The 20,225-nt window shown below is 37.2% G+C and overlaps 6 protein-coding genes across 8 annotated transcripts; 2 read left to right on the plus strand and 4 right to left on the minus strand.

Annotated features, from left to right (window-relative positions):
* Positions 1–1,103: 1,103 nt before the first annotated feature.
* Positions 1,104–2,556, minus strand: LOC103866362 (U1 small nuclear ribonucleoprotein A). Its single transcript, XM_009144270.3, has 5 exons — positions 2,343–2,556; positions 2,079–2,251; positions 1,817–1,910; positions 1,642–1,727; positions 1,104–1,566 (listed from the first exon to the last, which is right to left on the minus strand). Exons 1-5 carry the CDS (start codon positions 2,464–2,466, stop codon positions 1,267–1,269), a joined length of 777 nt encoding a protein of 258 aa, XP_009142518.1. The 5' UTR covers positions 2,467–2,556; the 3' UTR covers positions 1,104–1,266.
* Positions 2,557–4,961: 2,405 nt separating this feature from the next.
* On the plus strand, positions 4,962–6,107 carry LOC103866364 (RING-H2 finger protein ATL5). Its single transcript, XM_009144272.3, has one exon. The coding sequence runs from the start codon at positions 5,085–5,087 to the stop codon at positions 5,772–5,774; it is 690 nt and encodes a 229-aa protein (XP_009142520.1). The 5' UTR covers positions 4,962–5,084; the 3' UTR covers positions 5,775–6,107.
* An 83-nt stretch (positions 6,108–6,190) lies between these two features.
* LOC103866363 (probable pectinesterase/pectinesterase inhibitor 20) lies at positions 6,191–8,793 on the minus strand. Its single transcript, XM_009144271.3, has 3 exons — positions 8,190–8,793; positions 7,483–7,929; positions 6,191–6,926 (listed from the first exon to the last, which is right to left on the minus strand). Exons 1-3 carry the CDS (start codon positions 8,734–8,736, stop codon positions 6,232–6,234), a joined length of 1,689 nt encoding a protein of 562 aa, XP_009142519.2. The 5' UTR covers positions 8,737–8,793; the 3' UTR covers positions 6,191–6,231.
* Positions 8,794–10,284: 1,491 nt separating this feature from the next.
* Positions 10,285–15,819, minus strand: LOC103866368 (proline-rich protein 3). Its single transcript, XM_009144274.3, has 2 exons — positions 15,654–15,819; positions 10,285–12,748 (listed from the first exon to the last, which is right to left on the minus strand). Exons 1-2 carry the CDS (start codon positions 15,817–15,819, stop codon positions 12,390–12,392), a joined length of 525 nt encoding a protein of 174 aa, XP_009142522.1. The 3' UTR covers positions 10,285–12,389.
* Positions 12,789–15,489, plus strand: LOC103866365 (transcription factor IIIB 60 kDa subunit). The gene is made up of 14 exons (XM_009144273.3): positions 12,789–12,917; positions 12,992–13,043; positions 13,165–13,219; positions 13,305–13,426; positions 13,502–13,578; positions 13,656–13,712; positions 13,785–13,891; positions 14,010–14,104; positions 14,183–14,248; positions 14,327–14,398; positions 14,547–14,690; positions 14,773–14,883; positions 15,032–15,177; positions 15,266–15,489. The coding sequence occupies exons 1-14, from the start codon at positions 12,898–12,900 to the stop codon at positions 15,267–15,269; spliced, it is 1,128 nt and encodes a 375-aa protein (XP_009142521.1). The 5' UTR covers positions 12,789–12,897; the 3' UTR covers positions 15,270–15,489.
* A 961-nt stretch (positions 15,820–16,780) lies between the features above and the next one.
* LOC103866369 (ethylene response sensor 1) lies at positions 16,781–19,671 on the minus strand. Of its 3 annotated transcripts, XM_033292128.1 has the most exons (7): positions 19,653–19,671; positions 19,443–19,559; positions 18,254–19,170; positions 17,815–18,183; positions 17,481–17,747; positions 17,272–17,399; positions 17,000–17,171 (listed from the first exon to the last, which is right to left on the minus strand). In XM_033292128.1, the coding sequence occupies exons 3-7, from the start codon at positions 19,157–19,159 to the stop codon at positions 17,000–17,002; spliced, it is 1,842 nt and encodes a 613-aa protein (XP_033148019.1). In that variant the 5' UTR covers positions 19,160–19,170; positions 19,443–19,559; positions 19,653–19,671. The 3 variants fall into 3 exon arrangements, with proteins under 3 accessions (XP_033148017.1, XP_033148019.1, XP_033148018.1); XM_033292127.1 differs by lacking the exon at positions 19,653–19,671 and having other exon boundaries at positions 19,443–19,582; XM_033292126.1 differs by lacking the exons at positions 19,443–19,559; positions 19,653–19,671 and having other exon boundaries at positions 16,781–17,171; positions 18,254–19,159.
* Between the last annotated feature and the right edge of the window lie 554 nt (positions 19,672–20,225).

Genomic DNA, 20,225 nt, shown 5'->3' on the forward strand with positions numbered 1-20,225 from the left:
TGACATCAAATGTACATGTTTAGAGTTCACCTATTGTGAAAAAGTATTAACATGTACATGCAGTTTTGGTTGATAACTACTAGAACGATGGGAAGAGATAGTGATTATAAAGATTTTCCTTACATATACTAACATGTAGTATTATAAAATCATGATCTATAACATTAGATGACGAACTCCCGTGCTTGCACATGCATCTACATGTGTTATAGTACGTAATTTCGCCGTTTGAAAATATAAAAGGTTTTAGGTAAAAGAATGTTTTAGGTAAAGACATACATATTAAAATGATTTTATTTTAAAAATATCACTACAACTTTAAAATAAAATCTACTTAATAAATTACAAAATAAACTATAAAATATAATTTATTACAAAATTTCTGATTTAATTAAAGTTTACTTAGAATATAAAAAACATCTTAAATACTAGAATCTCCTAAATACTAAAACATCAAAAATCTTTATTTTTCAAAAAACATCAAAAATGTTTTTCAACATCCTACATATTAGGAATAAATGGAGTACTCTCATAAGCTTTGGCCGATGATTAAAAGAAACACAAGATGGAAGAGCAGCAAGAAGTGAGTGCGATACACGAATTAGATGGTGTCACCCAGAGAATAGATGAATCAGCAAAGAAATCTTTTTACTTGTAAAGAAAAAAAGAGGAGACAGAGAGTCTGACAATGAAGTCATCACCAAATCTATAAAACACATTAAAAGCTTACGTGTCCGTATCACACTCGTGTTTCCTACTATAAATGCTCACTGCCATTTAATATGGGACATTGTCTAATGAATGCTTAGTTTTGTTGTTCAGTAACTTAAATGCATATGGAGTGTCCAAAAATCTCAAAAGGGTTTCGAGAGAGCTCACTCACTCAGTTCTATTGACGACGCAGGAGTGTTGACCTGGCTAAGAACCGCTGACGCCATCAGAAACAAAGAAAAACAGCTACACAACAAAGACTTTTCTTTGACCAATCCAACATCAAATAATGATTGCTTATTCTTTTCTTTATTCTTGAACGATAGTACTACAAGAATTCATTTTTTTTGTGCAACACTACGAGAATTCATAAACACACCACAATGCTAAGCTAAAGATAAATTGGGTCAATAAAAGCCCGTTAAAAAGGCAAATTGTCTCTGTTGTTTAACTGGATGAAAGTTTTATAAGTTAGATAATTGTAATATATAAAAATCTCCAACAAAAAACAGAAGACAGAGATGCAAAGACAATACTACAACCACCAAATGGTGTTTATTTCTTAGCATAGGTGATGCGCATAGGGGTTTGCTGAATGGTGAAACCTTCCAGTCCGTGCATGGCAACCGTAGACTGCATCTCATCAGCAAACTCAACAAAGGCAATACCAGGCTTGGCTGCAACCATCCTAACCTCCTTGAAGCCATGGTACTTGTCGAAGAGATTCTGAAGAATCTCAGGAGTGGTGTCGTGAGGAAGGTGTTGGACAAAGAGGATGTTGTTTGGGGGTGCCGGCGCCTCCGGAAGATTGCTTTTCACACCACCACCACCACCAGAGTATGGTACTTGGGAAAGCTGCGAGACAAATTTAAGAGGAGAAGGATTAGAAGAGAATGATAGTGAAAGTGAGAAAGAAGTGAATTGACTCACAGGAGGTGCAGATCCATAGACACCAGGATATGCTGGCATGGCCACACGTGTAGAATCATGGTGCTGCTCTTTCTTTTTCTTACCACCTGCAACAAAGATTCATCAAATGAAGAATGTACATGCACAACAGTTGCAGCAATGCAAGAAAAAAAGAGTAACAACAAGTCGCACGCACCTTTCTCCTCGTGTCGCTTTCGTTTCTCGCGAGGAACAAAAGTACCATCGGCCTTGGCGATAACATCTGATTTTGTTTTTGCAAATTGTATTCTCTGCCAAGGAAAGAAGATTTGATATGACACAGCCAAAGTGATTGATCATAAACTATGAGAGAACATCTCAGCAAACTTAAACAAAACAACCTAAAAAATTCCAATTTTTGACTAGTAGCAGCAAATCACCAACAGAGCTTCCTAAAGGATCAAAAGGAAGGGGGGTACCATGGGTTTGTTGTAGAAGGGGTATCCATTCATCTTGGAGATAGCATTGGAAGCAGATTCGGGATTGTCGAACACAACCCAAGCTTGTCCTTTGTGCTTCAATGTCTTAAACGCCAACACCTCCACTATCTTTCCGTACGCTGAGAACACTTCCTTCAGCGACTTCTTCACCTCTGTAATTAATTACCGTTCCCATTAGTAGTAGTAAAAAGAACAATAATCAAAATTATATTTAAAAAAAAAAAAAGAAGAAGAAGATATTACCCTCGAGCTTAATTTTTTCGTTGAGATTATTGATGTAAATCGTCTGGTTTTGAGTTACCTCCGATCCAGCCTTATTAGCTGCTGCCGCCGCCGCCGCCACCTCCTCCTGCTGCATCATCTCCATTCTTCTTCGCTAACCCTCCCTCCGCCGTTATTGAGAATTTGGGAGATTTCAAGACCACCTTCACCACCAACCCCCCCCCCCCCCCCCAAAAAAAAAAAAAGTATTCGTAAAGCTCTAAGCCCACTTATTAGCCCATCCATTCTGTTTAATGGGCCCATTTGTTAGACCTTTATTTAAATCTTACCTATCTTTTAACCCCACTCCCTGGTGCTTCAAACCTAACTCTACATTACCTCATGCTTGCAAAGCACTAGCAGATTTGGTTTCGTTTAGTAAGCAAAATGGGATAACACTACCTTTATTAGAAGCAAAATTGTGTTATCGTCCAAGTCATGCATGAAGATGTGTCTGCTATGCGTCCTTGCAGTGAATTATGAAATGTCATGTTCGTTCCAACTTGATTCAACACACTACTACTGATGATTTTAAAGTGGAGGATAATGGAATACAAATGTTCTCAGAGCCTGTTTGGTTCGGCAATAACTTCAATCTAGATTTGTTACCAACATCACATATATATTGCAGCAAAAAAAAAAACCTGAAAAACAAGGATGAGAAGAAATATAATCTCAGTAAGTTTTTTTTTGAACTGCTTTCTATATATATGTATATATTTTTTATATTATATAATAGAGTTACACTATTTTAAAAAATTATCTCAGTAAGATAATTGCAAATATTCTTAAACTTCATTCATAGAGTTATGGTTCACTTGAAAATGTGCAAGATTATGGAATTCTACTGTTTATCAATCACGGTGAACATTCGTACATGATATTTTGATAGATTTCTAGATTCCCATAGAACTCTATCCCAACTTGGGGAATGTTTTGACCAATGGAGAATTTTATTCTCTTTATGATCATACTCATATAATCACCCTTTTCTCTCTATGATTGGTTAAACAATAATAATTCGAATAAAGTTACCCCAACATGGCAAAAACTGAACACCCATTGTTTCGCTATTTCTACGGCCGCCGTAAGAGCCAACCAAGTGGATACAAAACCAACCGTGTGTACATTAAAATACTTATTAAAATAACATTTTCACCAAACTTGTTGTAGATTTATAATAGTTGTAATGGTGTTCAACATTAAGAGTGAGAAAAGGGGAGGAAATAAAAAGAAGAAAAAACGGTGAAGGCAACTAATAAGAGACGAGCAAAATTCATTTAACTAATTCTAGGATTAGACCCATGTTGTATGTGGGCGAAATATTATTTGATCATATAACAGTTCAGTTTAAAATTAAGATGAAAATATAGTAAACATTATTAAGCAATATAAGCTTTAGTGTTTGAGTTTTAATTTAAAATACATGTTATATTTAGGAAAATCAGAATATCCCAGGCTAGTGATATTATATTTGAATGACGCAAATGCCAAATTATGTTATATATATTGTAGACCAGTGTTATTTGAAGTAAGACAGGAAAAGGCGTGGAGCATTAAGGTCTTTGTCAATTTGTAAAACAGAAAAGAAAATTCCAACGGAACCCAAATCATATCCTCTTCACGACAAAGCACTTATTAGGTTCTGATGTGTAAAAATGGTCTTAAAGCCATATTCTAAAAATGACTCAAGCTAAAGAATTAAAAGCTACGTACATTTGATGAAAATATAAAAAGAAGAAAATAAATATTCATTTATAAAAACAAAGAAAAGAAGTGCAAGATCCATCAAAGCAAATGAGGAGGGAGGGTCGACGATTGAGACAGTCTCTTAGCATCTAAGCAAGCACACTTAAATGACAATATTCCTATGCGTATGTTAGTTTAATTATGATTTTTTTCCAATTCATATCTATATATAATTCAGGCATGCATTGCGTTATATCATCCCCTGTTTTTGCCATATAAAAATTTACACTGCATGTAGATATAGTCGCTGTCTGGTATTACGAGATACACAAACCATCATAATAGTTAAATATGATATGTGATAATATATGGATGCTTATTTCTGGTTATGGAGATTCTCGGCACGGCTTTGTGTTTTTACGTTCTTTATTCTTTCTATCTAGTATATTTACTTTAATGCAAGAAAACTGGTATATATATGAATGCTCAAGTAATTTTCAATAGACTGAGTAGTCACAAGCGGGTTCAAGAACTTGTAGACTTTCTTTAGGCGTATGACTAACTCTTTGATTATGATTTATGAAGAAAGTGGCAGACACTTTTCTATATTGACCCAAAAGGAAATTAGTTTCCAAATACTTACAATAATTATGACACATCAATTTCCAGCTGTGATTACTAGCTAGTAATTATTATGTTGACTGTGTAATACACTATACCATCCATTGATATTTTCCAGACGTTGGTTGATTAATGTGTTACATGATACAATCCCATAAGGGATAGTTGGTCAAACACCAAAAAAAACACACACAATTATTTGAATATCAAAAGTATATAACAACATAAAATTATATTTTTTAGCAAAAAAAAGAAAACAATTTGAAAGTTAATTTGGTTTTTATTTTTTTGTTGCGGTAGCCTATATAAATAAGGGGATCTAAAACCCATACAACATATAATAAGCAGCTATACTCTCTCTGCCTAAACACTTTCCTTTTATATTCGTAGTCTTTCTCCTCTCTCTTAGAAACCATGGGAATCGCAGAAGAAAGCAGCAAGCCAATGTGGGGGAGCATCAGCCATGCGTCTCCAGGCCACGCTCTTAGTGGCAAAATCATGATATCCTCCGTGATCATCCTCTCCGTCGCCCTTATTATGATCATCTGCTTCCACAGCTACGCCAGATGGCTATTCCGTCGTCAGAACCGTCGCATTCGCCGCCGGATTCGTGCTCACCTCCGTGCTCTCTCCGCCTCAACCATCTCCTCCTCCTCCTCACTCTCCCCTCTCGATCTAGCGATCCTCGAGAAGATTCCGATCTTCGTTTACTCCTCGGAGACTCATCATCAAACGCCACTGGAGGAGTGTTCCGTTTGCTTGTCGGAGTTCGAGGAAGAAGACCAAGGCCGTCTCCTCCCGAAATGTGGCCACGCTTTTCACGTCGATTGCATCGACACTTGGTTCCGTTCCAGTTCCACTTGCCCGCTTTGCAGAGCTCCGGTTCAACCCGAGAATATGTCCACCGAACAAACCACTCCGGTTAAACCGGTCGAGGACATAGAAACCGGAAGTTCTTCTTCCTCCTCTTCGCCGTTGAGGTTTCCTATGGAGGCGTGTGAGAGGGAACCGATCGATTTAGCTGGTATCACGGTGGAGGTTCCCACAGAATTTGAAGGCTCGATTAACCCGGTTTTATCATTGAAAAGTCTATGGAGCATCTAAACCGGATGTGGCTTGTGGGCCAAGAAAGGAAACTTCAAATGGTTGTATTTTTCGCTAAAACCGCATGAAATTTCAACACGTGGCACTAATGCGGGCCCACGCGGCCGTCACTCCTGGACCCCCGAGAGCGCCGCCTCCGTCACCTAGTGCCTGTGGTTGTGGCCTACGAAGAGCTTTTTATTTACATTAAAGTTTCATTTGTCATTTATTTAGTGTTGTCTCTTGAAACCCGTTGATTTAAAATTCATAAAAGATGAGTCGGTTGTGAATGTTGCAGAAAAAGAAGTTGTAGTAATTTATTAAGACAAATCGTAGTCATTGTTGGAGTGGGAATCAGACACCACTAAGTTATATTGACCCGAATTCACAATTATTTAAAGAAAAAAAAAGAACATATGAATGATAACTAAATGATATAAAGAAACATAGTATATATAATGTTATAGTATAAAGTTAATTATGCAATCATTCCACCCACGAAAGGCACCCCGGTTTGTCCGATCCAACCTTCGCCAACAAGAAAATTGGTGACGGTGAAATTTGAAGCATCAGTAGCGTTAATGACATGATAACCTGGCCAAGTGACTCTGTTTGTCGTGCTAGAACCAGGTCCTGTGTTATTGTATTCCGCATAGTAAAGTGTGCTCAATGCGAAATTTCCAGACCATGCGTTCCAGCCAGTCGGGTCAAGAAACCCGTCTATGTAAGTCTGCATAACAACGCTTCTCGAATATTCCTTCCACGGCCGACCAAGATAAGTTTTTACTCTATAGCTGCTCGAAGCCAAATCATCCGCGGGTCTTATCGTACACCCATGTAACACAGTTCCAGTGTTCTGGTTCGGGTCGGTACGACCTTGAGCTGTAACCTCGTTCGCCTGACCTTGACGAGGCTGACGTGGATACAAATTACACTTTTGTAACACCACTGCAGCATTGCCGAATATAAAATCAACCGTGCCATAAACATCACATTCACGATAGAACTGTCTGAGAGAATGCGTATATAAGGTATCTTGATAGGCTTCAAAACTACAACTATAGAATACAGAGAAGTCTCCACCGCTCCTTAATGCGACGGCTTGACCCTTGGTTGGTCCTGCCGTGTTGCGGATTGTTATGTTCACGCCAATAAAGTTAGGACCTGTTAGAACTGCGGTTTGTGAACAAAATGTAGAGTTAGTTGATTATTTCACTCAAACAAACCTACCAGGTTCAAAGCAAATATGATTAGTTGGTTAGCGAGGGTGGTTATATATGATAAAGAATTCTAATGGAAATAATTATAAATTATATGTAAATAAATTAAAGTTTGATTAGTTTAATGGATTATGGTATTAGGTTAGTCGAGGACACGACGAATTGACGTGGAGTCAAGACTTTCGGTGGACCATCCGACCAAGTCGCCTTCTATTGCATGGACCAAGTCTAGACTTTCGGTGGACTTGCAATAATTTTTAAAATAGTTCTATGTGACAAACAAATGTTTCTAAAATTCTAATTATAATATGCCTTGATCATATTTTCAAATATTTGTTTACTTTGTGGTAACTAAAACTCTAAATATAATATGTTCATCCAATTTAAGCCACATATTATGTTCTACGTTTTTCACGTATAACACTATGTTTTAAAGAATAAAAACGAATATTTTTTACTATATAGATTGGTTTTTACTTTATGTTTTGTGAGATATATGAAGTACTTACTAAATGTGGCGGACTTGAAAGTGGTCCATCCATCAACGACGCTCCGGTTTCCGGTGATAACAGTTTGGTTAATGCCGTCACCGATCATCATCACATACCTCTTGTACTTCGGAATCTCCACGTATTCCTCGTACAGTCCCGCCGTTACGTATATCAAGAAATAACCGTTACTACCGTCAGTTTTATTAGGCGCGGCAGCTACAGCTTCGTTTATAGTCGTGAAGTTTCCCGTCCCATTCTGATTCACCGTCACGATATCGCTGACCTGAACAGCGTCTACTCCAGTTTGGAGAAGCTTTCTCCCAGACCTAGTCACGGTGTTGTAAACGGCACGCGTCCTTTCCGTCATCTTTAACGGTAATCTACCGTTACGGAAGCCGGAAAACTTTTTGAAGCTGGCTTCTGGTTTCCAAACCGGGCTCGATCTTTTCCTTTTTGGCACCCAACCTACAAAGTGAAAACACCAATCCATAATTTCATGTGACAGTATAAAAAAATGGCTATTCAGCTAGAGATTATTATTCTACATTTTTCTGTTGTGAGTAGGTCAATGTGGTAATCATTTCTAGAAATAAAACATCAATCCCACAAGTATGTAGAAATAAAATACAGATATCGTGCCACGTTATAGAAAATTACGTGCTGAGTAGATTATAATAAATGGAGAATACGTGCATGTTAATTTTTTTTTTGTTTTGTTTATATACCTTTGGAAAAGAGGGCAAGAGAGACCCCATAGAGTTTTGTATCGTTGTAAAGATCACCAGAGAGACCATTTTCAGATGCCGTGGATTTAAGTCCTTCAAGGCAAGTCTGTTCGTTGGTGATCGCAGCACTTAGGAAAGTATGAACATCGTCAGCCCTCGAAACCGACAGCGTTTTGGTTGCATCTACGGTCTGTGAGCTACTAAGGAGGAAGTCTATAGTCAGGCTGGCTAGGAATTTGCAGTCTTCGAGTGCCCGCACGGTGGATTTAACAGCCACTTTGCCTTTCCGGTTTAGTTGATAGTCGATCATTGAGATGAACCGCCTGGCACGTGAGATGGACCGTCTGAGAGAGAAACGACCGTAGGAGTAAACATCTCCGGGCTGGTTTGGGAGAACCGATCTACAGTAAGATGGATCCGGTGCGTAGCGACATACATCTGATGGGGACGTGGTGTTTCCGGTGGCCTGAAGTCTTGCGGCGAGAGAAGGAGATGACAATATGGAGAAGAAGCTAAGGGTGATCAAGAACATGAAAATTTGAGACATCTTTTGATTTTTGTTTAGAGCTTTATTGTGTGTTCGGTTTGAGGAATTGTGTCAAGTGTGTTGGATTATTTATAGGGATTTTAAGAACGTTGATTTCTGAATACATACAAGTTCAAGTCAATAATTGTGTGTGTACATCTATAGTTTGACGGTGTCACAAAGTTCAAACATATATATCATATTACTGTTATAATAATATCCACACGTATATATATAGATCTGTTTCTCACTAAAACGATTAGACAAATAGTTACCGTAACTAAAGCGTAATTAAACTACATCCTCGACAATCATAAATTGGTGTCCAAGTTGAAGATTAATTGATCTTTAATGACTTTACTTGTATAATAAAATTTTGACCAACTTTTGTTTTCGCAATTTATAATTGTCAACCAACGTTAGGCATTTCAAGAAAAAATTCGACTATATATATAACATGTTGGTAAAACAGCACATTACACATCAACTAAAGTCAAGATCTTGATTGACATTGTTAACTTTGATAGACTACAGACTATTGTAAATAGAATTCGTTTTACGACTTTACCTTATGCTGGCTGGGAAGTTTCCATGCATGTGAGAGTAAATGAGATAAACACTTATTCCCTCCATTTCATATTATATAACGTTTTATAAGGTTTTTGATATTTTAAATTAATATGTTTTAAGATTTTAATGTTAATTTTAACTTCATCGGAAACTATTCAGTTAGTCAATTATTTACGTTTTATAGTTTTTATGATTGATAATATTTTTTTAAAGTAAGTTTTTAATCTTTGTGCTTTCAGAGCATCTCCATTAGGAGTTCACTCCCAAATCTCTCACATTTTTCAAAAAAAAAAATCTCACATTTTCCAAAAAAAGAAAATTACTTCCTCTGTTTTTAATTATAAGTAGTTTTACTTAAAAGCACAAATATTTAGAAAGTTGTTATCTAAAAAGATATATCATTTAATCAATTAATTCAACCAATTATAAAAAGTTTAACATTATTTTATTGGTCACACAATATCCAATAAATGAAAAAATAGCATTGAAATATATAAACTACTTATATTGTGAAACAAACTCTTTTTGATAAAACTACCTACATTTGAAAACAGAGGGAGTATAATATTTATGAACTATGAACCTGTCTCGCAGAAGTATCTTATTGTGAACCTGTTTCATCACTATTTCGTCGACTCCACGCCACGTAACGACCCGCAATTGGTTCAGTTATTTCTTTTTGTCATAACATTATATATTATTACGAATCAAATGGAATATAATTCATGTGACATGACGTTGTATTTGACAACATGAATTGAGTTCCAAATATAAATTGACAAATGAAATGTACATACATATATTTTGTTCTCAACAAACGAAATTTTTTATTATTGTGATATATAATTGTAGCAGCTTTAATTATTGATAAATTAACTAATTTTGTCGCATTAAATTGGCTGGGTATAGAACTTTTGTTCTTGAGTTAAGACTTAATTAGAGGACAGCCAGGAGATACATATTTGGATTTTTTTTTTTTTTGAACAACTCATATTTGGGTATGTTTGTATATATAATAAGTATTTGATCAAAAAAAAAGTATATATAATAAGTTAATAACACATGAATCGCATCAGTTTGAATAGAATGTACTAGTAGTAGATATCAATATCTTTTTCTTTTCTGATAATTGAATTCATAAGCCACACATGCATATGGCCGTAAAATCGTTTCAATATGAATTAAGGTTAACTTTTTTTGTATTTTAGGAGTTAGGGGTTTCTTTTACTTGATGGCAAACATAACTTGATTTTTCTTTTAATGTCCTAAGTTTTTAATTTGTCTCCCAGAAAATATGTATATCTTCCAACCCTAAGATATCTCTCTAATTTTAGAATTGAAGCCTATCCTTAGCTTCACTCTAGTAGATATGTATAGGTAGGTATAAAATCACACAAAATTATGAGCATATACAGTAGGACCTGGAACTAAACTAGTATAACTAATATTTTTCTTATGTTTTTACAGAAATCAATTATGGTTTTTATAGATTTTTCTTATTTCACAATATGTATTTTAGTTTTTATACATTTTTAATTAGCTAATGAGATGAGTTTTAAAACTAAAAAAATTAGCTGAAAATTTTAAATTAATATCGGTTTGAAGTCATAAAATATTGTTAAAAGATACAAAATAATTACTATGTTTTAAATATATGTGAAACTTTTTGAAAATTTATCAATTGAAAACGGTAGTGGTAGTAAACATAGGTGATAGATCAGCGAAATAATTTTTAAATTTTTTGTTAACTACATCGTGATGGTCTATTAGTTTTCACTAGAAAATGAATTGTCAAGTTGATCTAGGCAAGAGACAGATTCTCCTTTATTACAAAATTATTAGCTACACGTGTGACCATGAATATATAGATCCATTGTTTACGGTTTATTTGAATATGCGAGAGAAGGTTTATCTATAGGGTGCACCTCCATTTGGAGTTAGTTTAGGTCATTCTATAATCCCCTTTAGGCGGATACCTTCAAATTAACATTAAAAATAAAAGTAAGAGTTTTTTCGTATGGATAAATCGTAAGTCCAAAACGAAATAGAATGAAAATAAATTTGATAGGACATTGACGTTGACTTATTAGTAAATTTAATCGTGTCTCAATTCTCAAGTTTGGGATCCCATTTACACCCAAAAAAAAGTTTGGGGTCCCAAGTCACTTCTCTCTCTCTCTCTCTTTGAATAAAGAAAGTCTTGAAACCGCGACGTTATTCTCATACAACGCGTGAAGAATTTCATGCAATGCCAAAGTGTTTGCGTAACTAAGATATATGTAAACGACTTTCGTAATCGAGTTGAAGATCATTTATATGAAGTATAGTTTTCGGTTAGTATATTGTATTTACTTAAGCAAAATCCACTAGCAGTGCTAGTTGGTCGAATTACGCGGATTAGGCATGTGCCTTCTTCTTGCATTATTTGACAATGAATACACTTTTCCGCCGGAATGCTGGCTACTTTGAAATAAGGTCAATACAAGTACATCAAGCATTTTCCCTAAGTGTAATATATAGTTGGATATATCATATATGTATTGCCTATTCAAAAACACATTAAAAGAGGTATCTATGTCTGTACAAACAGTATAAGCAGATTCTAAACGAAAAAAATCACAATACAAGTACTTGTACTAGCTGCTTCTAATCAGAGCAACTACATCCATTGGTATGAAAATGTTCTCAAAAAGCGAATAGATGGTGACTATTAAAAAAAAGTAATAGATATATAGGGTTTTCGGAATCTTAAATTTCCATCCAATAGTTTCAGAAACTTTATTTTCATACCATGGATGAAAATGTTTTGAGAGGTTATATGTTTCTCATAATTCTCTTTTTGTTTTGTGTGGTAAAACCTTTGCTAATATATTCATCAATTTGTTAGCAAGGTGTTGCTGAGAAAATCAATATATGTATATGTAAGAATTTGTATTTGAAAATTCATTATAACCACTCGATACTGCCGATTTCAAAACAAGGAAGCAAGTGATGGATGTTAAACAAGAAAGAAAACAACGTTTGACAATTGTGGGATCACAAAATTATGTGTCCCACTGACGCCCGTATAAGGCATGTATAGAAAAAGGATCGTTAAATCATATTTAGTAACCATCGGGGATAGACTTGTCCTGAGTTTCCTCAGGTGAGAACACGAAAGGGCCAACGGTGAAGAGCTTCATCTTAAGCTTGTTTTCTAAGAGACGATATGTCTGGAGAATGGCTCCGCTGATTCCACGGTTGATCTCAGTCGGATAAGAACAGGTATCAGCTGGAGAAAGCTCAAGAAACGCTCTGCACTCTTTAATCTTGATTACCTTCTTCTTCAACCCCTTCACCTCCGATGGAGAAAGCGTCGCCAGGAAATAACCCTTAGCATCCGTCGCTTGGCTAAGCACCGTCACGTCCTCTCCCTCGTAACCGTATTCGTCCGCCGTCTCGCATGTCACCCTCGCCACCGCACCTGTCCACGTATTATACTACTAATTATTATAGAGGCCTGCGGCCCATCTAAAGAACTAGGACGACCTTAGGGTTTTGATATAAAAAGCGTGACGAGTGTCTGCGATTCCTCATTCTCTCAGCCTAATAAAAATCCCTCTCTCGGTTGCGATGATGGTGTGCGGTCTTTTGTAAGTGTATATCGATTTGAAGGTTTCAGTTATGATGGATGATGAGCTTCTCGTTTATGTGTTTATGATTGTAGGTTATGTGATTCATGTCGGGTAGTCCTGGAAAACTTCAGTTTTGCTGGACAGGTAACCCTAATCCCTCCCTCCCGATGTTTCTTTGTTATAGCCAGATCAAGCTTTAACTCTAATAATCGTACCATCGACATATCTTTTTATTCGACCATTTGGTGTTGCCTTTATGCTGCAGAGCCATAGTGTTCAGTGTGGGATTCGAAGCACATATGAGAGTAGAACTAGTGCAGGTACTGTTTTTTTTTTCTCGGTTAGTGCATTGTTTGTTACCTTTTGTGTCAAATTTTGATCTTTTGTGTTTTGTTTTGTGCGCAGTAAGAGAAGAGCTTATGAAATTTAAAGATGCCTTGCAAATTGGCGATGGTGATGACAGTGATGACAGTGATGACAGTGATGACAGTGGTGGTGTCGTTGGAATTGCCTCCCGACTTTTTGTGGTATGTATCGTCGCTTTTTTACATATCTGGATTCTTCTTTCTCAACTTTATATATTTAATCTTTTATTCTCAAAGAGGTCAGATGACAAAAACTTCATCAAAGGGCGCAGATCTGAACTAGTACTCGCTTCCTGTCTCTACTATGCTTGCAGGTTTGGATTCTTATTTTACAGATTTTCTAGTTACATTTTTTTTTTTTGACCAAAAAACTTTTCCTCCTCATCTGCAGGAAATACGAACTTCCTCTTCTTCTTATTGATCTTTCAAGCTACCTTGGAGTTGCCGTGTAAGTTGAGCAAATCTTTTCCCTTTTGTCTACTGACTAATGGTTTTATTTCAAAACTTTTTTTTTGTCTAGTTGCGAGTTAGGTTCTGTGCTCTTGCAACTCTGTAAAGAAGCCTTCGGTGTGGATTACTATGAGGATCTTGTTGATCCTTCAGTCTTCATTCCTCAATTCACAAACGGTAAATTATGTCATTCTTTTGGCTCCCATTCTACTTGTTCAAGTAGTTGTTGTGAGTATCAGTCAAAATATAAACACTTGTATCGAATTCTTATTTCATCACACACACACACTTGCAGCCTTATTGGAAAGTGGACTTGACGATGAATCAACAACAAAGGTCATTGGAACGGCTATCAATATTATGGCTAGTATGAAGGGAGATTGGACGCAGGTGTGACTCAACTCCTCTTTTAATTTATAGTTACCTTCATTACTACATGTTCTTTGTCTTTATTTTTCTGGCTTGCAGACCTGCCGGAAACTAAGCGGAATATGTGGTGCAGCAATTTACATAGCTGCCCTTTCTCATGATATTGTAAGAATATCTGATTATTTGTTATAAGATTAATAGAGCAGCAGTGATGATGTTTCGATTTTGATGTGTGTTTCTCAGGCAGACGTGGGTGAAGAAACAATAACCTCTATATTGATTGAGTTTGCTAATACTGAAGCTGCATGTTTAACTGTGAGTTATTTCATTTTGCAGTATATGTTACATACCGTTTCCTAGTTGTAAGAGCTATTCGCTAACTAGATGTTTTTTTTTTTTTTTTTGCCTCATTGTACTTGTTTATGTTGATTGTATTTTCAATTGTTGTACATGCTTGGCATAGGTTGAGGGGCTCAAAAAAAGCGACAGTACATTGCTTGAAAAACCTTTTACGCCAAGACCAAATTCTGACAAAGAAGTTGTGAACTGTAAACATAAGGATTCAAAAAGTTTTGGTTATGGATTATGTGAGGTCTGTCACGTTAAGGTAAAGTCTCCAGACTTGTCTCTTTCCATTTGCCCTTGACAAGTGGAGTCGACAATAAATTCTTTTTGAAATTTTCTTCCAGTTCATTGAAGTGTATGCTGCTTTCCAGCAAGCAGTGAAGGAGAGAAAGGAAAAAGAAGAAAATGAGGAGAAGAAAAGTGAAGCTTTAGATGACCTCGATGGTGATCCTGTGGTGAGCAATAATACTTTTGCTCACTTTTGTGTTGTATGTTTAACCTCTGTGGTGGTCATACTATTTTCACTGTGTCCCAATAGGCTATCTTGTCTTGTATTTCCTTCTTAAATTGTTAAAAGCTTACCAAATTTTAATTGTTTTGTAGGAATCTAAGAAGCTTTCGCATCCCGCATCCACAGCTTGGACCAGAATGCATCAGAGCAAGGGACGCTTCGATCATTCCAGAATTAAGAAAAGGAAGATAAAAAAGAGGATGAAGAACAAGACAAGAAGTAATACCAAAGACAAGACGTAATACCGATCTATAACTCTCTGTTTCCTGTTGCTATTTTATTCTTTACTAACTCCCTGTTTTTCTTTTCTTTATTGGTTATAACAGGTGAAAGGAGACTAGAAAACAAGGGAAATAATCTATTGTCTCTGTTGCAACAGTTTTTATAAAACTTATGGAGATGTTTGTTCTAAGACTTAACTGTTGTGTTTTGCTACATTCGTTTAATGCATTATTATATTACTTAATTAAGAAATTAATTAATGCATTATTTAATAAAAAAATATCTTAAAATTTTAGTAGAATTTTATTAGATTTTTGTTCTCAACTTTAAAATTTATAATTAAAATTGATTTATTATCAATATTTTTATTGGTTATTATGTCATATTATGCAATTAATAAAATAGACCTAGTAAATTTTTTATAATGGTAGATAAAAATGGTATTTTTGTTTTAACAGAGAAAATATATTATATAGAGATGAAGAAAATTACCTTGGAGAGGGGTAAGCTTGGATCCTTGTTTACAGTATATGAGACCTTGAACTCCGATCATGGAAGAAAGTATTTCTCCGTCGGTGATTGTGGCTGCTCTGGCGGCGACCAGGGACGAGAGAAGCAGCATGCAAGGAATGAAGAAAAACGAACATTGTAGGGCCATTATTTTAGTTTTTAACTTGCGAGAGAAGCAACTTTCAACTGTATTAGAGTTGTATAAATGTGTTCTGAACGAGATGTTGTGCAATGAGAGTTATATAGGGTTCTAGCGACAAAGTTTAAAAGTACAAAATTATAGATGAGAACAAGGGATGTGAGTTGGGAGCACGTTTTAGCTCATATGATCCCCAATCATTTGCATGATTATGCATTAGAGGACGTGCGTGAGGCCACTAATTATAGATGATTTAATTAGGTTCAATTTTATTCCACGATTATCTTGTCTCTTTTCTTTTCCATACGAAAAAAAATCGTTAAATATAAAAATATTTTATATTTAGGGCATGCCGCCATGGTGTCGTTTATTAGAGTACTCACAAAATACAGTCCAAGCTCTGACCTATACTTTGGGTTCTTGGCTACGGCGTGATAAGTTTCTTGGGCTTTCAACTTAAAATCAATTGGCTATTAGTAGAGTGTTCCAAATCTCTTACATATTACTCATGTCCCTTACATATTTTCGATGTGGGATCTTCTCTCCAATATAGACAAAGAAAAGAAACGTTATATATTTGCTACTAGTTTTAGGGCATGATCAAAGCTTGTCCATCATATCTTACATAAAAAATAATTGGCGGTGGTCATCTGATAATGCTTTGCGAGTCTCCTCCTCTTCCTCCTAAAGTCTAAAGACAAGAACCAATTAGTCTCAAAATGGTGTCGGAAGAGAAGACTTTTCATATGATGAGTTTTGAGGCCAAGCTAGGCGAGTAGAACGACTTGCTCAGGTACAAACCAAACCTATCTTCTGTAAATAACGAAGAGCAAATGTACGTATTTGTATTGAAGCTCTTTTATTTTATAGGCTCCTGCTGTTCAAACAGCACACAGCGAGTTCATCTTTGAACTAGTAGTACATATGCCATGTTCTCTCAAGATATAACTTCAACAGACGCTGATCAAAAGATAAAAATACACCTCCCGGCATACACATATAAATATATATATCTGTATGTATTTTTTTTATTTACAAATTACATCCAACAAAAATTCCAATAAGTTAAGATCAGTTCCAACCCTTCCGTCCATTTATATAATAATACATTCTCCTTTCTCTTCCGGCTGCGTGTGATAGTTACCCAAAAAGCTCTCCTCAATGGAAGTCACCATCCATGGTAATGTTATCACCAGTTCCATGGTCTTGTTTGTGATTTAGCTGCAAGACGTAGCGCCATTGAACCGCTGCTACTGCCAGGACCGTTGCAGATACCCAGCCTTATTATGAACGAAGCCGTGCAGCCTTTCTCTATCCCTTCGCTTTCTATCCATATGCATCCTCCCATTAGCCCAACGAACCTAGCCAAAGATCAAATGCTCTCACTCTTTAGCTCTTTTGTTACACCACCACATGCTTTACACTTCATATTAATACATGATATACTTTTGAGTGCATTACCGTTTGCAGAGAGCTAGACCGAGTCCTGCACCCGCATGGTTCCTCTGAGCTCCAGTCCGAGGCTGCACAAATTTGGTGAAGAGAAAAGGAATGTCTTGCGTGTGAATTCCACACCCTGTGTCCTTCACCTGCACCCATATCATTAACATTTTTTAGAAACAGATCGAACTGTGAAGCAAATAACTATATGTGGATTGGTTGGGACTAACCTGCACGCATAGGTAGAAGTGATTGTCGCTTGGAACTGGATAGAAGTCTGGAGATGGTAATTCTCTCAAGGACTCAGGTTTCATGATAGAAGCTATTATGGAGACGTGGCCTTCCTTGGTGAATTTCACAGCGTTCCCCATGATGTTGAGCATAGTTTGCATCAGACGTTTCTCATCACCTATAGCATACGCCGGCAAGTCTGCAGATAGGATCAGATTCGTCGATAGTTTCTTCACCGACGCGATTGGCTTTATCAGAGAGATGACCTACAGATTCAAAGCTTTTGTGTAAGACAATAAACTTCACTGCTTAATCTATATAATAAGTAGTTACCTCTTCAAAGATGGCTTGGAGACTGAATGGTTCGTTTTCCAAGAGCAAGCTCCCATCCTCCAATCTCGACAGATCCAGAACGTCGCTGATGAGTGTAGCCACGAGATTGCTACTTTTCAGTATAGTCTCGATCATAACTCTCTGCTCTGGAGATAGCTCGGTCTCAAGAAGGAGAGAAGAGAGAGAGATGATGGCATGCATCGGTGTCCTCATCTCGTGGTTCATGACAGCTAGGAAGTCATTCCGAGCATGCACTGCCATCTCTGCCTCTTGACGAGCCTTGTCTAACGCAAAGTTCTGCTCCATAAGCTGGTCACGAGCGTGCATTGATTCCTCCAGAATCGCTGCGTGTGAAAGAGCCACAGCCACCTGAAATCAATAAAGCGAGAGTCAGAGACACAGATTGCAAAAATCAAAAACATATTATGAAGATATGGACCTGATCGGCCACAACTTCGACAAGTTCCAGCTCATGGTCTCTCCATTTTCTCGCACCATCAGTTGGAAGAATCAGGACCATGATAGCGTAGCCTTTACCAGAGAGATCAGACCAGTCACTTCCCTGGAAATTCGAGAGATGCAGAAGAGGTACACGGACAGAGACAACCTCAGGAGGCGCATATCTCCCAACAGGAGGCCCAATCTTAGCCAAGGGACACGTGTGAGGTATGTGCATCGCTTGAGCGCTGTTGAAGAGCTGGTTAATAATCGGGAGATTAATAGGCACACTGCTTCCGACTTGTATCTTATGGCTCAAAGTATGAGAAAGCTGAAGATACAAACCACTCTGCGAGGGCATCCACAAGGCGCACTCCTCGAGGCAAAGAGTCTTACCAAGCTCCACAAGCGTGGTCCTTAGGATAGTGTGTCTATCAAGAGTGCTTCTGATCTCATGAGTAAGCATCCTCACGTGCCTCCCGGTCTCCTCCTGGGTGAGAATCAGACCCATCTCTCTGTCAAGCTCGTCGGCCTTCTTCTTGAGGAACAGCTCACGGTTCTTGACGCTGAGAAGATCAGGGATGATGTGAACGAGCATGAGGGCGGTGGCGCAGGAGACGGCGGCGCAGGAGACTTTGGCGAGGGTCATGACGATGGCGACGACTTTGGAGTGGTTGAAGAACATCCAGAGGTTGATGAAGTGGGTGGCGCCGCAGAGGATGATGAAGGCGCCGAACTGCATCAGGACCCATTTGTAAGGGAAGAAGGCTGACTTGTTGACGAAGTAGATGAGCTCTAGTGGGATTGAGAAGTAGGCGAGGGCGATTAGCGCGTCCGAGATGTATTGGTATTTCACTAACAGATCGTCCTGATTCGCATTCGTCTCGAAACAATCACACGGCTCCATTTTTTTTGGACCTGCTCAAAACACACACACACACATCAACAGTTTTTTTTTTTTTTTTTCATTTTAATTCTCCAGTAACGTTCAAGAGACTTGGAGTAAATCGGAATCAATACAAAAAAAAAAAACGATCCAAGTCCGATCTGAGAGAAACTTAACTACACAGATCGATTAGAAGAAATGCTAAATCAGTGAAATCAAACTACGCCTAAAGCTATGGAGATTCTCATCAAACTTACGAAACTTGTACAGATGAAATGAAGAAGAAGGAGAAGAGATGACAAACCTTGGAAGGTCGTAGCTTATGAAGAAAAGGGAAAGCTCTCTTTCTCTCGGAGAGTCAGAGATCTCTCGTCTTAGCTTTCATGGAAAAAGAGACGACAGACAGTGAATCAAAGTGAACCTGCGAGGGAGAGAGAAAAAAGCGTCACGGAGAGAGAAGAGAGAGTCATGGCACGTGCCAAAGCTGACGTGGAGGTAATAACTCAATCCATACGTGGGAATAAGGTGACGTGTCGGTAGGTGATTGGATGTAGTTTAGGGCCTCCCAGCCCATACTTCAGAGTCCAATCTCAAGTTGTACGTACGTTCAATTATATATTTTATTAGGTTTTCCTTTATCGATTTCTCGATGTTCAGATGCAATGTTTCTAAAACTTTCTACTTACTTTAAGACATATAAAATGCGCTTTCTTTCAGTGATCTGTATTATATACTAAACACATGCCATGCATTAGCCAAAGTTGGTCCAAAATAATGAACTAGTCTAACAAATACATATTCTTAAAGGGAAATAAAACAAGTTTTGTTCATGATTTGAAGAAAGACAATTAAAAAAAAAAAAGAGAAGAAGACTGAAAAGGGAAGATACATTGAACCAACAATTGATTGATTGAGACAGGAAATAAATAAAAATCCAACAAAAACGGAAAAGTGTTCAGACAGATACATTGGACGCCCTCTGTTTTCTATAATTTTTATTTAAACAAATATTTTTCTGCCCTACAAGTGGGGGCGCTGCGATCCACCCACACGCGCGCCTTTTCTCCTAGATCCTCGGTTTAGCGCG

The sequence above is a fragment of the Brassica rapa genome, chromosome A05 (genome assembly GCF_000309985.2).
Source record: "Brassica rapa cultivar Chiifu-401-42 chromosome A05, CAAS_Brap_v3.01, whole genome shotgun sequence".
NCBI classification, from domain to species: Eukaryota; Viridiplantae; Streptophyta; class Magnoliopsida; order Brassicales; family Brassicaceae; genus Brassica; species Brassica rapa.

Bases quoted from the DNA above. Each gene is read 5' to 3' on its own strand.
- LOC103866362 (XM_009144270.3), bottom strand. From the start codon at position 2,466: ATGGAGATGATGCAGCAGGAGGAGGTGGCGGCGGCGGCGGCAGCAGCT. The intron at 1,911-2,078 runs GTACCCCCCTTC...TTTCCTTGGCAG, and splicing joins CCTTCTACAACAAACCCATG to AGAATACAATTTGCAAAAAC. The intron at 1,728-1,816 runs GTGCGTGCGACT...TCTTTGTTGCAG, and splicing joins AAAGCGACACGAGGAGAAAG to GTGGTAAGAAAAAGAAAGAG.
- LOC103866364 (XM_009144272.3), top strand. From the start codon at position 5,085: ATGGGAATCGCAGAAGAAAGCAGCAAGCCAATGTGGGGGAGCATCAGC.
- LOC103866363 (XM_009144271.3), bottom strand. From the start codon at position 8,736: ATGTCTCAAATTTTCATGTTCTTGATCACCCTTAGCTTCTTCTCCATA. The intron at 7,930-8,189 runs GTATATAAACAA...TTCACTTTGTAG, and splicing joins TCTTGCCCTCTTTTCCAAAG to GTTGGGTGCCAAAAAGGAAA. The intron at 6,927-7,482 runs GTAAGTACTTCA...CACAAACCGCAG, and splicing joins TTTCAAGTCCGCCACATTTA to TTCTAACAGGTCCTAACTTT.
- LOC103866365 (XM_009144273.3), top strand. From the start codon at position 12,898: ATGATGGTGTGCGGTCTTTT. The intron at 13,892-14,009 runs GTAAATTATGTC...ACACACTTGCAG, and splicing joins CATTCCTCAATTCACAAACG to CCTTATTGGAAAGTGGACTT. The intron at 14,691-14,772 runs GTAAAGTCTCCA...ATTTTCTTCCAG, and splicing joins GTGAGGTCTGTCACGTTAAG to TTCATTGAAGTGTATGCTGC.
- LOC103866368 (XM_009144274.3), bottom strand. From the start codon at position 15,819: ATGGCCCTACAATGTTCGTTTTTCTTCATTCCTTGCATGCTGCTTCTC. The intron at 12,749-15,653 runs GTAATTTTCTTC...ATACGTGGACAG, and splicing joins CAAGCTTACCCCTCTCCAAG to GTGCGGTGGCGAGGGTGACA.
- LOC103866369 (XM_033292126.1), bottom strand. From the start codon at position 19,159: ATGGAGCCGTGTGATTGTTTCGAGACGAATGCGAATCAGGACGATCTG. The intron at 18,184-18,253 runs GTCCATATCTTC...TATTGATTTCAG, and splicing joins TCGAAGTTGTGGCCGATCAG to GTGGCTGTGGCTCTTTCACA. The intron at 17,748-17,814 runs GTAACTACTTAT...TTGAATCTGTAG, and splicing joins TCCAAGCCATCTTTGAAGAG to GTCATCTCTCTGATAAAGCC.